This window comes from Drosophila pseudoobscura, chromosome X, assembly GCF_009870125.1.
Source record: "Drosophila pseudoobscura strain MV-25-SWS-2005 chromosome X, UCI_Dpse_MV25, whole genome shotgun sequence".
NCBI classification, from domain to species: Eukaryota; Metazoa; Arthropoda; class Insecta; order Diptera; family Drosophilidae; genus Drosophila; species Drosophila pseudoobscura.
Genome location: NC_046683.1, coordinates 164,419 through 182,106, shown reverse-complemented (window position 1 = coordinate 182,106; position 17,688 = coordinate 164,419). Strand labels below are relative to the sequence as shown.

Genomic DNA, 17,688 nt, shown 5'->3' with positions numbered 1-17,688 from the left:
AGGAAAATCAAACGAACCGTTTATTGGGGTATTAATATGTGCACATATGCGGATCAAACCAAGCCAAACAGAACTCTGCACACACTACCCTGGCACCTGCGAAGTGCAAGTAAAAGTCTGTGAAAATGGGAAATTTTGGAGAATCTTTGTGTAACATTGTCTTTTTTTACACCTGTTGAACATCTTTTGCAACTAAAAAATCTCAATATGTCCCCTTATGGAAATTTGTTTTCGCTCTGCTTTGATAAATGGAAATGTTTCTTTAAAAGATATTGAAATATCAATCATTTCTTTATAAATCATTTCTCTATCAATCTAGCAGATTCCCGTCAAATACTTCAAATAATGATAATTTCCTGTCTCTCCCCACTGCGGATCTCAATTCGGATGAATTCAGCATACCAATTAAGTAGATCCCCACATCATTTCGTACGAGTACGAGTATTTTCCATTTGAATTTGCCGTTCTTCAAAGTCGCTATCGAACGCGCAACGAATAAATTCGTAATTGCGTACATAAGATAGGCATTTAATAGGTATACCATCTGTAGACTTAGAAGGGAAGAGTGGACTGGATATGGTAAGGGGAAATACCACGTCATTGGCGTCGACTGAGGCAGCAGCAGAGATATTAACGCTTTGTAGCGTACTCACGCGAGGCCAAAGAATTGAGTTCGAATGCCGATGCGAATACGAATCGGGCCAAATATAATTACTGTTTATTTATTCTAGGTAAATCGGTTGCTGTATAAGGAGGGATGGGTGGATGAGTACGGTTTTCAGTGCGGGTGTTTTAATGTAAAAATATGAATTCCAAAATTTCTTGCTTTTGCGCATGCCGTATACCGTTCAGACGGTTTCACCATTTTTAAAACATGTTGAAATTCCCAAAACTGGCTAACTTGTTTGGACGCTAAGTGTAGAAGGTCATCAAGATCATCAAGGCTATGAGTCTTCTAGGGTACCAAAAGTTTCGATCTCAAAGTAAACCTTCCATTCTTGTTATTTTGCTGTTGTTTGTCTGTCTTTCGGCTTGTATTTGGCCCAGCAGATATGCATATATGTAGATTTACTCTCACAGATACAGCTGCATATACAGAATCAGATTCGGATTCGGAATCTATTTAGATTTTTATCTGGCTGCCTTTCATTATAAATAGTTTTGTTGCCCAGATAAATATTCAGCGCTGCTTCTGCCTCTGGCTCTGGCATAGCCACTTCCTCTGCGGACTTTCCATTTGCTAGTATATCGATACCCTGCAACTACAATAGGATAGCAAGGCCCACGCCGAAACCGACTTATCACGTCCGGTTTTATTATTTTTATTATATAAAAAATAATATATGAAAACTATTAAATGTCACAACACAGAGGGAGAATAAGCGACCAAGTATAGAAAAAAGCACGAGAATAATTAAAGTGGAAATTAAACATTTAATCAGCAGAAATGTATCAAAGGAAAAAGAAGGGCATGAGACCCTGTCATGTCTGGAAAACCGAATTGAGTGAAAATTAACTTTTTCAATTGCGATTAGGTGAGATTAGCCACTGCAAACCTTCCCTCTGTACTGTTGATACTCATAATTATTTACAATTACGCCTGCAAACGAATAAAACGCATTCGGGTGGTCATGCATAATGTATAAGGTATAAGAAGTATGGTCAATGGTTTTGGTTCTTGATATGATGATATTTCATTTCTGCCAAATGTCCACTATGTAAATATATATCTATGTATATCAGATCGGATTATTATTATAGCCAGGAGGAGCAAATCAATTTTTATTTGCTATGCAAACCCCTTCACGCACATACTCATTCTCACTGTCTCTCTCTGAATGTAAAACGAATTATGAAATAGTTGTTCTTTAGAAAAGTAAAGTTTTTTAGATATTTCCTCAGATTCAACATAATGATTATTTAAAAACATATAAAATAGCATAAATAATTAAATGATCTGTTATAATAAAAAATGTGTACAATTTAATTGTTTTAAAATTAAATATATAACCATTTTGTATAATTAAATTACACATTGAACATTGTTTAAGCCTTTATCGATCTAAAAAAAAAATAAAAATTGAGCACTTTACAAGCCGAATATGCACCGACAACAAAGTGCAACTTTCACAACGTATTTAGAAGCTTCTAGTAATCGGACCATGCACACGCGCTGACTTAAACTTCGAAAAAAAAAAAAAATAATTTTAGAGGTTATTAATTCTTCAAGCTGAAATGCGCCACATTGCGACGGGTCGTCTGATAATTTTTACAGAAAAGTTAAACAGAGTTTTACGTAAATATGTATAGTCGTTATCGGCACACAATAAATGGGTATTTATTTGCATTCACAATGGCATACATGCACTAAATCACACACCGACACACGCGCAGACACATACAAATATAGTCCGATATAAATAAGTACATAAATTAATTATTGAGTGGGACATGACACCAATATAGCAAGTTGAGCGAACTTGTTACATTCTGTTAGCATGTCAACATGTGACCATCTTGGCACTTAAAAAATGTTTCTCTGGCCACACATCGCTCAAACATCCTTGTCTCCCCTCCTCACAGCCCTAAAACACACACACAAGCAGAAAGATTTGCTGTTGAAGCATTATACATTTATAAACGAAGCGTATACATTTCAACCAAATCAAATCCATGCTATATTCATGTACATGTCTCTGCTGATTGCAGATACTCCACGTGTGCCACCGTGACATTAAATGCCCATTCTATGAACTCATTTAAGGAGTTCCAGTCGCTTCAGACCAGTTCCTTAGTTTCAAGGATGTCGCAGGGCATTGAATAACTTACCTGGAGCGTACTCAAAAAACTCTTTGCCTTCTAACGAAAGCTAACACAGTTAAGTATTGTCCAAAATATTATATCTTTTAAGTATGGATATGTTGTCAAACCAAGGTCAAGCACATCGTCCTCTCAAAAAAACTTTAAAAAAACGCTCCTTGCATCGCTTTAAAATTTTTATTTGACGTAAGTAATATTTTCTGACAGTAACAAGATAAATTTTCCATTCCCCCCTTCTGCGATTATTTAAAAAAAGTTGTTTTCCTTGGTAAAAGAATTTGATTTTCACTTCATTTCTTGTTTTATAATTTTCTTTCTTACTATTTTTTTCTAGTGTGCATGCGTAGTAATCACCGGCGTTGCAGTAATCATAATATTAATCGGAATAATAGTCGAGGTGACAAATACAATGATGATTGATAACGGATAAATATAGAGATAAAAAACTAACCGAAATCGATTCAAGAAAAATGGGACAACAAAATTTGATTGTTTTTAAATTGTTTAATAGATTTCATATATTTTTTTGTTAAATATACGAATTTTTCCTAAGCTTGTTTGTTTCTGCTGCAGTTATTTCCTTTCTGAATTATTCTCTTGACTTTTTACGTTTTATGTTGTTCTTCGAAAGGCAAAAAAGTTTCAAATTCTGCTAAAAATTATCACTAAAAACGTTTTCCTACTTTTCAGTTAAGTTGTATTAATTTTTTTTCCTTTAGTTTTCTTTCCCGCGTACATATGTATTTCCCATATCCACGTGGATAACACTATGCAACAGCCAATAAAACTCTGGCATCAAACCCACTTTTTCTACTAAGCTTGGGGCTGAAAAAATTTATAATGAATTATGCTTTTTTTTCGACTTTGCATTGGAAAGCTTCCCCGACGATAAGCTTAACATACAAAGTTTTAAAGGCCGAACGGTAGCTCCATAAAACCATGTTTAACATACTCAAATTATGTGAAACAAGCAAGTTTACCTTTAAAAAAATACAATTTTTCAAACATTTTTCAATCTATAAAAAAATCCGTAAGTCATACTTTTTCTTAACCTCAAGATAAAAAAATAGGTCGATTTTGTTGCATAGTGTATTTTGGGTATTATTAGTTTTTAGTTGCTTTTTGACTCGTTATGGCGGAGTGTGTATATAATATAGTTATTATCGTATATTTACTCATATATATATATATATATATATATATATATATATATATAATTCATGTATATAAGTATGTAAAATATTGCTTGTGAAACGTTTAACTTGACATTCATGTATTTTGTCAACGGCGGTGGAAAGTATATCATCTGCATCTGGATGAGTATCTGTAGATCTGGATCTGTTGCTGAGGATCCACCTCCCTTTTCCACGCCTTTCGATTTGTAAATAATTATAAATATTCCCATAGCCGGTATTACAATTGACTTGATTCGTTCCAATCGCAAAAAAATACCTTACTCTTGCAGGTTTACTTTTTGTCAATTATCTTTTTCTTTTTGTTTCTTATATTTGTGTTCAAAAACTTATGCGGTATAATTCTTCTGGTATTGGTGTTTGACTATGCATCTATGGATGTACATATGTTTAATTTTTTGTCAGCGTCTGTGTGTGTGTTTTATTGGTGGTGCGCGTGATTCACTCAGTGGTATTTACAGATGTATTTTGCTTTTATTTTCTTTCGAGTTTCTTTACCTTACAAAAAAAAAATACAACGTGAAAACTGCCTTTCCTAGTCATACTCATAGTATATTCCATTGTCATATCATAGTATTCGTTATTTTTTGTATATTTTTTTGTGTTTTTTTTTTGTCAATTTGGTTTTAACTACTAGACTACAGACATATTTGTTTTGTCAGCTATATCACTTTCAAATTATTTAATTATTGATTAGAGTTTTCGGATTTCCATTTTTTTGTCATTGTGTTTTAATATACTCGTGGTATACTCGTTTAAGTGTGTGTTTGGATAAGTGTATTTTTTTAGTATTTTTATCGAAGAATTTCAGTGAGGTTTATAGAAGCGTTTTGTATTGGCGTTTTTCTTTAGTTTTTTGTTATACATAGGTATTTAAGTGCTTAATGTTTAGAGTATAATTAAGTTTTAGGCATAAATATTTACACATACATGTCTGTATATGTGTGTGCGTGCATGCGTGGGTAGGTAGGTGTGTGTGTGTGCGTGTTTGTATGTGTGTGTGTGTTGGGTTGGGGGGGAGGATTTTTGGGTTAGTTCAATTTATATATTTTTTTTATTGAATTCCATTTTATCTCCGAATAAGTAGAGCTCGAAGATTAGTTGCAGAAAGATAGGCAAATTGTTGGGAAAAAATATAATAAGTAATGTTAAACATTTTATAGATTCAAAAAAGCAATGCAAAGCGGACAGAATTAAAGAATCGAAGCGAACTGAATGAAAAGAGGAAAAAGGAAAAAGTCTTGCGTAGAGAGAGAAGTGTGTGGTAGCTAGAACTAATGTATGAGTATTAAGAGTGGGATTATCCTACTCGAGTGCGTAAGTAAGCAGATGTGATCGGCAGGCCCCGTCTGTATAGATAGTTATCGGAATAGATAGAAGGGGTTAACTGGTTTATCAAAATCAATGCAATAATAAAGCTGAACCGCATATAGAATAGAAATTAAATCGTATGATGGATTTTTTTTTCGATTTCTTTCGCTATATTTTGCTCCCCACTCTTCTGTTCTTTGGTATTTTTCTGATGACTGCCGCTCGTTCTTGTAGAGTGTAGAGTATATACATATACATATATAGATATGATGGATACATATTTTATATCAAGCTTTTGTTGTTGCTAGCTGAGACTGTGCGTTGTTTGCTTTAATTATCATTTATTGATAGCCGCAGTTCTCAGATGTTTTCATCGGCCGATGGCTCTATTGTCAATGTGGTTTTGTGTTTTTTTTTGTAACTGTTGTGGCTGTGGTTGTTATTGTTGTTCACGGAAATCAAGGCAAAGCAGGTAATATAGAGAGTGACAGATAGAGAGAGAGGAAGAGAGAGAGAGATAGAGAAATAGAGAGAGTGAGCAAATAAAAGCAATTATTTTTCTGCGCCTTTGGGTATGCAACACTTCTTGCACTTCCCGAATCTCAAAATCGGGCATGGAGTAACTAGGACCCCTAACACAGGCTCGAAGTTTACTTGCGCTAAGCATGAAAAGCATTGCATCTCTCTGAAGGAAGTCTTTGTCAAAGAGAGAGACGAGTCGATAGGTTGAGAGTAAGAGGGAGTGAGGTTGTAGAGTAGCAGCTTGTCGTACTGTTCACCTATCTGTTTCTGTATCTATTTTTTTTCTGTATGTCCTTATTTAATACGCCTTTTAATGATTCGATTTGATTTGATTCTATTATGTTTTTTCCTCCCCCCATCTGTCTATCTGTCTCTGTTCAAACTGTCCTCTCATACATGTACTCGTATATGTATTATTGGAGCGTATACAGTCGCTGCTGCTTAGGTTTAAGATACTTGACGGCTGTTCCACTTACTGTCTGCATTAGTTGAGTTAATTTAGTTTTAGTTAAGATAGTATCTTTTGTGTATTTATCTCGAAGGCTGCACTCGCTAAAATACTCGCAATTGATTCGTAGGCGTAGCTCGGATACAATTATAGATAGTATATTAATGCTGATTTATTCGTATTCGTAGTTTAATTACTCGTAATTGGTATGTATTCTTCGAAAAAAGATTTGCGCTTCTTCCGCATTCAAAGTTAAAAATATTTTATTTTTATTTTTTACTGTAGGCTATGAACTGCGCTTGGACTACGCCACGATTTCCTATAGTTTTGTATTCCGGTGTATATTTAAAAATGAAATTTCATTATTTTTTTTCACTTTTTTGCTTCTTGCTTCTGATTTTTATGTTTTTCAGACATCCCCTTTTCGGTATGCATTTATACAAAAATTATTATCATTTTCAATGTCTCGATTGACGCGTGGTATCGAGAATCGGGAAACAAGAATCAGTAGTCGGTAATCGTGAATCGGCAATCGAGAAAAGCGTAGAAAAAACATTGTGGAGAAGCAATTTCAGATAAAGGAAGAGTCGAGTCTCCTCCGGCTATAGCTTTCTGGTTTTGGTCTGAACGTTGGTTGAATGCGCTTTTTTTGTTAGTTGTTTGGTTGAAATCGGTTGTTTTTGTGGGTCACGGTTATTGGCTTAGCCACCACCTAAACTTAACGCCTGAACTATACGTGGATCAGCTTTACTACCCTCACGAAATTCTTCTAATGTTAATTTTCCATCATGATTCTTATCCATCTGATCGAAGATCTTGTCAACACGCTTCTGCGGCGTGTTCTCATCCTCCGACTGCGGCTGCTGGCCCTGTGGATAGATGGATATACATATGTACATATATAGATGGTCTGTCCCCTGACTTATTTGTTCAAGCCGTGTCCACTTACCACCATCTGGTAGATTGCATCCACAATGTTGTACATCTCTTCTCGCGTTATATACCCATCGTTGTCAACGTCGTAAAGACGGAAGGCCCCTATTTAAAAAGCAGAAGATGCACCAAAATATTTAGGCATTTATCGGAGGAAAGGCCGGTTAAGGGATCATACAGTGATTAAGTTGTCTTGATTCAACTTACACTGCAGTTTTTCGTCCAGATTTCCCTTCGATGTGACGGAAAGGGCGCGTATAAACTCCTCAAACTCAATGGAGCCATCCTGAAGTATATAGATTAACAACAAAAAAATTAAAATATAATATTAAAAAATGTATATATACATATATTAAAAATAAAATAAGAAGTAGAGTAGAGAGGGAGAGAGAGAGAGAGATTCGGACAAACAAAACAGCGAAGCAAAGAAAAAAATCAGGGTGGCTGTCTCAGTTTTTTGGCCAAGTAAGCTAATAAAAAGAAACAAAAAAGTGGCTTGTATGGTTTGTAGAGTTGCTTGAACTGGGCGTGGCCAGATGGCCAGAGACGAAACGAGGACCGAGAGACCCCTCTATACGGCATGACATACTCACATTGTTTTCATCGAAGACCCGAAAGACGAGCGAGGCAAATTTACTCGGATCGCCTTGTGGGAAAAACTGTTTGTAGATTTTTATAAAGCCCTGAAAATGGAAAAAGTTGGGTAAAAAGAGAAGCCGGGAGAGAGAAATTTAAGCACATATGTAAATATTTACATAAATCAATTAGAGGCATGGCATTGGAACATGTGTGTTTGTTTTGGATTTAGTAATGCTAGCATTAATAAATTTCATTATCAAAAACAGTAAACAACGTCGCGACAAAAGCTTTTTTCGAAACGCTCCGATTAGGCTTGAATGAATTGGCGGAGGTGACACTCCATTTTCACTCCACCTGAGGGTGGAGAAGACACATGTCGGATATATGTAGATAATTTATAGAGTACGCCACATGACATTTTTTACGTATAAAGGATGCGCCCCAGGCATCCTAAGTTACTTACCTGCTCCGTTAAAAGTCCATTGGGACAGTCTTTTAGAAATCCTTTGTGCCTGGTAGCGTAAGAATGCCAAAAAATGGAAAATGGGATTTGGAAATTATCATAAATTGGCATATTCGAACTATATTTCCCCTCATGCAAATTTTCCGCACTCACCATTGACGTATTTCTTTTTCTGTGACTGCAAAAAAAAAAAAAACAATCAGAAAAATCGAAATGAATTCAAATTTTATAGAGCATTTGATATAATTGCAATATATGGATGAGGATGGATTTTCGGGTGGGGGTTCAGTTGAATTAACACCTACATACGATAGCTACATCAGGTTTTGATCACTGCGATACCTGGAAACAATTGATGACTAGGTCAGACGATAAGATTTCCTAAATAATCGTATTCTATTTTCAGTAGAAACCATTTTGTTGCCCTGTTATTCCCAATAATAGAAATTCATTAACATCAGACGATTTGAACTGACCTAGCACACCCGAGACGTACTGTTTTCCCATTGCTGTCTATTTAATTTTCTCTCAATTCAAAAAGCAATGATATTATCGATAGTATATTGGCCATTCTTTATGGATTTTTTGTTCAATATGTCGAGGAAATGATACGATGTGACCACTTTATCGGTCTTACCTTCTGCCGTATGCAAATGCTGATTTCATTTAGGTTGGAGTACTAGATTATCCTTCATTATCTTTTGGCCAAGCTCAATAACCTATATATCCCTCCAGATTCCTGTATCCTCACCATTTCCTTTACTTCTTCAGCTCCATTTATGCATACAAATTGTTTTGTTTTCTTGCTGTTGGTATTATTCTTCTTCATTTTGTTTGGCCCCCGCCGACGGCCATGGCCATTGCCACCCATTGCTACTCTGGCCAGGCCAGGACAGACCTAATGGCCGCTTACAAAACGCTTAAACGCTTCTCCCCCAGGATACCTCAATGGCCCTGGGAATGGCACACATGTTGTGGCCGGACACCAGAAGAAGGTGGGAATACCACTCCTACATCCTCAACATACAGAGAACAAAACAAAACACACAAAAACATAAATTCACGCAAAATTACACACATTGGAATTGCTTTTATGGAGAGGAGAGCATTCATATGGGGGCGCGACGAGCACTGGTCAATGGCAAGAACTCTCTGGTGTGGTATTAAAGGATACCCCAAGGGATCTGGAGTTGTAGATGGATATTGCTCTGAAAAAGGAAAATGAGCATGAGATGAAACTGGAACTTGGCTATTGACTCAATACCTACAGATTATTTGCAACGGACTCTCGCATTATTATAAATATTATTCATATATCTTCTGAGCCCTCCAGTCTCCTTTTTTTATTTTTCTCTCTCTCTCTCATTAATTTTAACTTCTTACTGTTAGCTGTTTACGTATTATTTTTCATTTTGATGAGTCCCTGCCAAAACGCTTGAAGAAATCGCAGCACTTTTCTATTTTAATAAGCTTTGCCCACTGTGCTCTATCCACATATTCCGCTCATTCTACCCTATCGCTGCTCCATATTTCACTCTCGCCTTTCCCTTCCCTAAGGGACTGTCGATTCAATGAAGTCAACAATTGCCAAGGCCAAATTAACCAGAATTGATTGGTAATCGATAGCCTGTGTAACAGACATACAGATAGACTCTCCCTTTTCAAACGACTGATGTGTGGCATGTAAAAATATAAAGGCATATAATGAACCTACAACCCATTGTGTGGGCGTTCCTTACCATCTTTAGCATTGACTGTTAATAAAGCGCATTTTGCACATACGACTTGTTGCCATCACTGTCAGACAACACAACAAGAAAGAGGAGCGCACCGGTTCGTGGTTTCAGGCTGCCACTTTGTTGCACCCTACGCAAAAGAAGCCATCCCCATACCCAGAGACATTCTGACGCGTTCCACACGAGGCGGAAGCTGGCTTAAGAATTAATACGCAGTTTGACTGAAGGCTCTCTAAATCACGAAAGTGAAATTGATAGCCTTGGAGTCGTGAAAAATATAGGGGATAGTCAGGATGGCATAGCAGGTTACGCTCCACTGCTGCCTGCACCCCTCAAGCCTTGGCCATGTACATAAAACGTATTCATATTCATTCCGTGGTTCGCCTAACTATTCCTGGCCTGCTTTGGCTTCTGGGCTCCCTTGTATTCATAAATAATCTGGACAGTAACAGGGTCATGTAAATAACTTACTCAATAGCTGCATTTCACATAATTCCATGTTTCCAGCGCCCCTTTAAGTACATTCTGTCTGGCCAATCTCAGCCGAATCGATGCAAATCGTAATCGGAATGAATGGATATAATTGAAGACTGACCGATCCGATGCGCTTTTTTTGGCCAAAACATTTCTTATAGAATATAATTCCTAATTCTGCTAATTCCTGATTTCCTGATCACAGAGTTCAGAGCAAGCATACAAAACATCTGGTCAAACACCTGTTCAAAGTTGACTCGGGGACTCGCATTTGCTATTTGACCTGGTTTTATCTGTCATTTCACCCGAACTAATCAAATTTCTGGCTTATTTATTTCATTGGCAGTACAGAGAGAGGTTAGTTTAATGTCCAATTGATTGGCATGTCAATGGAAAGGACAAATATTGACCAAAGTCTGCAGCGAACGGAGAACGGACAAAAGTCTTCCTCCTTGAGCACGGTTATAAATTGAGTCCTTTGCTGATTCATTTGTTTTGTCTAGCCAAACAAAAGCTGGTCAACCGGCAGCTGTTGCTGCTATCAGCCAAGGCACACACACGCAGCATTCAAAACAAGTTGGAGCTCAATACTCGGTACTCTCATAGATCTCCCAGATAAGTCAACAGGGAATGAGACGGAGAGATGCCCTCTGAAAGAGAGGGTGTTTGTTGAATTTAATCTTTATCCAATCAAGGCGATGTTTAGCACATGGCTGGATAATACATATATAATTATGCGAATATATGAAGGGGAATTTTCGAAACTTGTTTTCTCCAGCCTTTTCTCCACGATTACTGAGTACTGGGTACTGAAAACCCCAACTTACGAGTCGAAACGGATGGGAGAGATGAAGGAAAGTTAAGCTGCAGCGGATTACAGCATTTTGGATTTGTGGGAGCAAAGAGGATTACAATTATTGGGTTTTATGTTTAAGCAGGAAGCACAATAAATTCTATTCCAGCTTAGCCATTAGACCGTTCTTTATTCCTGCATCCCACATCTCAAAAGCCATTTAAAAATGGTGAAAACTTTGGCAGAAATCTGTCAACACTTTTCCACAGCACCAGAAAGTCTTCCCCGGCCCTCTTTACGGCCAGGTGCCCGCAAATGCCCAACGGTAATTATATACATATGTGACCCCCGCAGGTGGACCATACCAAAGAATACTTTGAGAGAAGAATGGAAATGGGGAAAAACGAAAGCAATTAGTCACAAACTTTTGGGCCTCTAAAAGTTTATGACTTGCATTTTTATGGAGAAAAAAATGGTCAAAATAGAGCAGGGATCTCTAACCAAAAAGCAGAACTGTTAAAAAGTAACCGTACATTTTCTGCTTAGAAAAATTAGCAAATGAAGATAAAGATCAAATGGAAGTCATAGAGGAAGTGATTTGTAAGTTAGTAAAATAAGTTTTTCCATTTATATTTCCAGTAATATTACCAGTAATATTTCGCAAAATCAGCAGCAACAAGGCCAACTAGTTAAAGAAGTAATGGAAAATCGTATTCTCTCAGAGCATTGCCTAACCATGATAAAAGAAAGGCTTTTCCCGCTGGAAAAGCGGGAAGCAGATTGAGCTCAAGAGTGAAGCGAATGAAAAGCGAGTGAAAACACAAAAATGTGTTTGTGTGCCGAGTGAGTACAGATTGAAAAATTTTGGAATGTCAAAACGATGCTAATACATTCAAGCTAGCAAAACAGGATGAGGTATAGAAAACAGGCAAAACGGCCCAGAAAATGAAACACATGCAAGGTTAAGTCCACCCCTTTTTGCCTAATACACCTTTTGATCCTCTTTGACCGAGTCGTCTTTCACCATACGTACTCTCTTGCTAACACCTAAACAACAATGGGACAGACGGTAAATGAGAATAAGCATGCACAGCAATGCAATTGAACAGACAGTGGAAAATAACAAACGGTAATTCTTAAAGAAGGAAACGGAAGATAACACTGAGAACAATCTCGTAGTGAATTCTTTTACAGCAAACAGACCAAATACACTGAGAATAATATTAGGAACCGACATACATGTACTTTCGAGGTTTTAATATTATTCTCAGAGTATTTTGGTTAATTGGCTGTATGAACTGACTAGCAGATTTTGTTCACTGTGTTCTCTCCTGCTATCTCAGTGGTAGGTACATCCTTAACTTGATTCTCCTTTATTCTTGTATATTATTTGAAAGTTATATTTTATATTTTGTTAAATATTGTTTTTATCAATATTCAGGCAGGCTCCGTTCTTCACTTACTTTTTCGGATTACGTTTTCAGACACAAAGTTTCGTTTTCGTTGTAAGGTGTTGTTGTTGTTGCCCTGGCCAATTTTTTCCGACGCAAATTTGAGGTTGGGTTAAAATAAAATTATTTATAAAGAAAACAAAAGTAAAACGAGGGGAACGTTTTGAGTTGCAGCGACGACCGGAACTCTACACTTATAACCGATACATAGTCAGTATGGCTACATTGAGCGACAATGTGTACATGCGGGAGAGACAGAAAACGTGTCTGAACATACCGTCGGGCGCTTCGTAGCCACTGAAATTAAAATGTTCCTTTTGGCAATAAAAATGATCTGATCTGATGCATATTCAGCAATCTCATAGATACGGTCATTCTCTATGATTGTGGATCATGGATGTGGATGTGGATGCCACAGATGTTCGTCCTTTGTGGGAGCGGAAGGGGGTTGGTCTCTGAGATCTAGGCGCTAATGTTTTACGCTAAGCAAAGCCGGCTATGATACGCGTTTGTTAGAGAGAGAGAGGGCGAGAAAAAATGAAATTGTTTTCTTGATTCTGGCTATAATAATAATATGATCCAGATAATATGATAATATGATTCAGATTCTGCAGTCTAAAAGATATGGTCATTTTCTACGATTCTACGATTCTCTTGGTTTTCTCGTATCTTTAAAATTTTGGATGCCACAGATTTTGTTCCTTTGTGGGGACGGAAGTGGGCGGGGCGAAGTTTTGCGTGTAAGTTGAGTGTAAAATCTGAACCAGATCGTATAATTATTATAGCCAGAATCAAGAAAACAATTAAATTCTTTCTCGCTCTGTCTCTCTCTAACACACAGGTTTCATGGTCGATTTTGCCAATTGTAAAATATGAGTTAAAGGATCTCAGAACCTATAAGAGCCAGAGCAACCAAATTTGGTATCCACACTCCTGTGATATCGGACCTTGACCGTTTTGTGTCAAAATTTCGCCACACCCCCCTCCACCCCCGCAAAGGACGAAAATCTAGGGCATCCACAAATCTCAGAGACTATTAAGGCTAGAGTAACCAAATTTGGTATCCGCACTTCTGTTAGATCTCACTATAAAACGTATATTTCAAAATTTCGCCCCACCCCTTCCGCCCCACAAAAGGCGAAAATCTGTTGCATCCACAATATTGCAGATTCGAGAAAACTAAAAACGCAGAATCATAGACAATGACCATATCTATCAGATTGCTGAATCTGAATCAGATCAGATTATAGCCAAAAGTAAGAAATCAATTTTCAGTCGCTACGCAGCGCCCGACACGCTTAGACTGATTTTCTGTCTCTCTCGCACGCACTCTTCGTCGTATCGTTTAATATTAGCGGCGTCTGCTAGGTATCGACTAAGTATCGGGTATACATACATGTACAGCAACTTACAACGTTCCCCCTCGTTTTCGTTTGATATTTATCCCGCCAAAATATCGATATTAAATTATACTTTACTCTAACTCTAACTCGGTGCGCTCTCTCAAATCTGTCACATTTCCATTTGAAGTAGGCCATAGAGTGAAGGTAATTCCATATTCAGGAGCCGACTCTTTCAGACATAAATTTGACTTTTTGGATAAGGATAAGTATCTCATGAAGGAATTATTAATAATTTTAAATTTTTCTGTATTTGGCAAAACAAAAAAAATATCACCTACAAATATGTGTGCATGTATGTATGTATTCTTAAAAAAAAGTATATATACTAATATTTGAAAAATCAATATTGACTCAACATCCCTAGAAGACAGTACTTTTAAGATTCAAGAGTAACAAAACAACAAGCATCAAGGAACTCATCGTTTTAGTGGCTCAGTAAAACAAAGCTGATGACAATGGCTGATGAAACTACTGAAACCAGCGCGAGCTGAAGAACTTACATATCTATGTACATGTATGTTTCTGCATTACGAATATATTCAACTCCTTTTCCTGCATATAGCAGTTGCTGAAGTTGAACTCACGCAGTTAGAAGTACATAGTAACGAATGAGAGCGGAACCGAAGTGCATACATGCACTATTCCATAGTTTATCGATTGTGTGTCGCTCATTGCCGATTGCCATTTCACTGTGAATGATGAGTGAGTTTAAGCAGGAAGGCAGAGGTCCAAACCCTCTTTGATGAACTGCTTCAAGGAAAAAAACTTTTGAATTATGCCTGTATCTGGCGTATACAAAGATAATTTTCTGAACCTCTCGGTTTTTTGATTGATATCCAAACGCGGACCAGTGGACTCCATTTCCGGTGAATACGAAAACAATAACAAATCAAAATGAGGACAGCCAGTCGGGGAAATGCGAAAATGAGGAAATCGGAATAGGGACGGAGAATTTCTTAAAAATAAATAAGTATGAAATCGGAATTATATCAAGACGAAACACAGCGCAGATGGGATGGATGTGGGTTTGATATCAAGTGATTAAGCTAGCTCTGAGGTAGAAGTACAGTGCGTTTTAAAGCAAATCAAATCGAGAAGGCAAAGCAAACTTTTCTTAAATATGACGCAAAAGCGAGGAGAGCTTGCAATTAAGGTATATACATAAATATAATGGAAAAAGCGAGCACATATCTTTTCCCGATTACTTATCGGTACATAAATAAACTGATACTTATATATATATGTATATATATATATAAGATATAACTGCATTCATCAAATCTATCTTATAGGTAAAAAACACTCTGTATGAACTAATCAAAGCGTGGGCTGATGATTTCCCCTTCAAGTACTTACAATATGTGTCCGTTGTTAAGCGATCGATGGTATCCTGTTTCAACTTGGAGCTCTTTTTTCCCATGTTGTATTTTTTTCAGCACTCTTTGCTTTTGTTGTTGCTGTTTCACTTGGCTGCTATTGCTTTTTATTGGAAAACTAAAAGTTTCTATTATACAAGCTTTTCTTACTTTCGTTGTATATTTATTATTTTCTCTTTTTTAAATTCAAAAGTTTTTCATAAGTATTTTAATATTGAATTCTTCTATACAAATAAAATATACACAGGCATGAAAAAATTAGAGACTCAGAGAAAAGTTCATGGCACATTTGATGTTAATAAAACTATAGTGAAATGCAGGAGCATAATCTGTATCGATACAGTCTGTCAGAGATAGTTTGGAGATTCAAGAAAAGTTTCGCTCCGTTTTTCTAGCTCGAAAGTCCTGTGAAGAGGAAAGTTATGAAGTGATTTTAAAGAAGTGTTCATTCCAATCCAACTTTGAGGCTCGAGGGTCCTTTTCATGATTTTTTGTTTCCCCTCAATAGAATATAAAAAAGTATTTGCTATTTTTCGCATCCCAGATTCTTTACCCGATGTGAAATTAGTGTGCAAGACCAGATACTCTTTGTGTCAGATGGCTTGCTCCCATATACATCTTCCCCCTATATCCGTCGACATCTATCTATCTCGGAAGAGAACAAAGTGCAAAGAGGCAGCTGAGTTTGCAAGACAGGAGGCAATGCCTACAAATACACAGAGCGGCACTTTTCATGTCAACTCATGACAGCTACCAATAAAACTACAAAATCCGATATTTTGTTATCACTGTTCGAAAAAAGGACAGATTGATTAGTTTCTAAATGTTGGGAGGGATCTCTCTCAACTTTGCGGACAGACAGACATGGCTATATCGACTCTGCTATTGATGCTAATTAGGAATATATATATACTGTACGGAGTCACAAACTCTTGCTGGCTGTTAGACACATCTACACAAAACTAGTATATATCCCTTTCTTTGACAGTACCGGATAAAAAAAGAAGGACCAAAAAAGACGTACGGGGCAGAGCTTTGTGGTAGGGTTCAGAAGCTGCAAAAAAAAAGCGCAAAAAAACGTAACCCATCTTGTTAGGAGAATGAGTCATAAAGAAGGGCACCCATGTGGACGTTCACTAGTGGGCAAAGAGGCAAAGGAGGCCACACTGCCTTCTGCGGTTGACGCGAATGGCATGAAAATAAGCTGCCATTGTTTTTCTGCACTGGCATCCTGCCCCTCCAGGGGTACGGTGCGGAAATGCCGGAATGTGATGAGTTATAGAGGCCGAGGAGCATGAAACGAAATAATTTCTGTTAATTTCAGATGCAGACCCGCAGAGATGTCACATGCAAAATAACGTTTGTATCAAGTGTAGTAAACGCAGATACAAAATCAGACAAAAAACGAGGGGGAACGTTGTGAGTTGCTGCTGCGACCGCACCTCTATATTTATGCCCGATGATAAGTCAGTATGGCTCTCCTCCGACAGACGGCGCTAACATTGAACGACAAAGAGATAGCAAGAGAGAGATAGAAAATCAGTCAGAACGTATCGTCGTGCGCTGCGTACCCACTGCAAATTGATTTTTTCATCTGTAATAATAATCCGATCTGATCCAGATTCGGCAATCTAGTCATTCTCTATAATTGTGCGTTTTTAATTTTCTCGTATCTTCAAAATTGTGGATGCTACAGATTTTCATTTTTTGTGGGGCGGAAGGGGCTGTGGCGAAATATTGAAATAAATTGGTAACAGAGAGATCTAAGAAGATACCAAATACCAAATTTGGTTGCTCTAGTTTTAATAGTCTCTGAAATCTGTGGATGCCACAGATTTTCGTCCTTTGCAGAGCAGAAGGAAGTGGGGCGAAGTTTTGGAATACACTTGTGCGGGTTCGATATCACAGGAGTGTGAATACCAAATTTGGTTGTTCTAGCTTTTATAGTCTCTGAGATCTAGGCGGTAATTTTTAGCGATAGGCAAAGCCGACCATGACACTTGTGTGTTAAAGAGAGACAGGGCCGGAAGGGCGCGGGCCGGAATTTTGAAATACACATCGAACAGTGACGTATTACAGAAGTCTGGATACAAAATGTCGTTGCTCTAGCTCTAATAGTCTCTGAGCAATACGCGCTCATAGGGACGAGCAAATGGACAGACAGACATGGCTCTATCAACTCGGCT

At 37.4% G+C, this 17,688-nt stretch overlaps 1 protein-coding gene and 2 long non-coding RNA genes across 4 annotated transcripts; 2 read left to right on the top strand and 1 right to left on the bottom strand.

Annotated features, from left to right (window-relative positions):
- Positions 1–1,160: 1,160 nt before the first annotated feature.
- LOC117184601 (uncharacterized) lies at positions 1,161–3,372 on the top strand. Its single transcript, XR_004470005.1, has 3 exons — positions 1,161–1,505; positions 2,710–2,877; positions 3,155–3,372. It is a non-coding gene; the product is annotated as an uncharacterized lncRNA (long non-coding RNA).
- On the bottom strand, positions 2,983–15,726 carry LOC6901152 (frequenin-1). Its single transcript, XM_033382970.1, has 7 exons — positions 15,483–15,726; positions 8,423–8,447; positions 8,270–8,318; positions 7,821–7,910; positions 7,435–7,513; positions 7,244–7,332; positions 2,983–7,163 (listed from the first exon to the last, which is right to left on the bottom strand). The coding sequence occupies exons 1-7, from the start codon at positions 15,544–15,546 to the stop codon at positions 6,996–6,998; spliced, it is 564 nt and encodes a 187-aa protein (XP_033238861.1). The 5' UTR covers positions 15,547–15,726; the 3' UTR covers positions 2,983–6,995.
- On the top strand, positions 14,138–15,606 carry LOC26533238 (uncharacterized). 2 transcript variants are annotated; one of them, XR_004470007.1, is made up of 3 exons: positions 14,152–14,418; positions 14,491–15,279; positions 15,419–15,606. It is a non-coding gene; the product is annotated as an uncharacterized lncRNA (long non-coding RNA). The 2 variants fall into 2 exon arrangements; XR_004470006.1 differs by lacking the exon at positions 15,419–15,606 and having other exon boundaries at positions 14,138–14,418; positions 14,491–15,282.
- Positions 15,727–17,688: the final 1,962 nt, after the last annotated feature.

Coding starts and splice junctions, on each gene's coding strand:
- LOC6901152 (XM_033382970.1), bottom strand. CDS start 15,546: ATGGGAAAAAAGAGCTCCAAGTTGAAACAGGATACCATCGATCGCTTA. Junction 8,448..15,482: donor CTTAACAACGGACACATATT/GTAAGTACTTGA, acceptor TTTTTTTTGCAG/TCACAGAAAAAGAAATACGT. Junction 7,911..8,269: donor ATGGACTTTTAACGGAGCAG/GTAAGTAACTTA, acceptor TTCCATTTTCAG/GGCTTTATAAAAATCTACAA.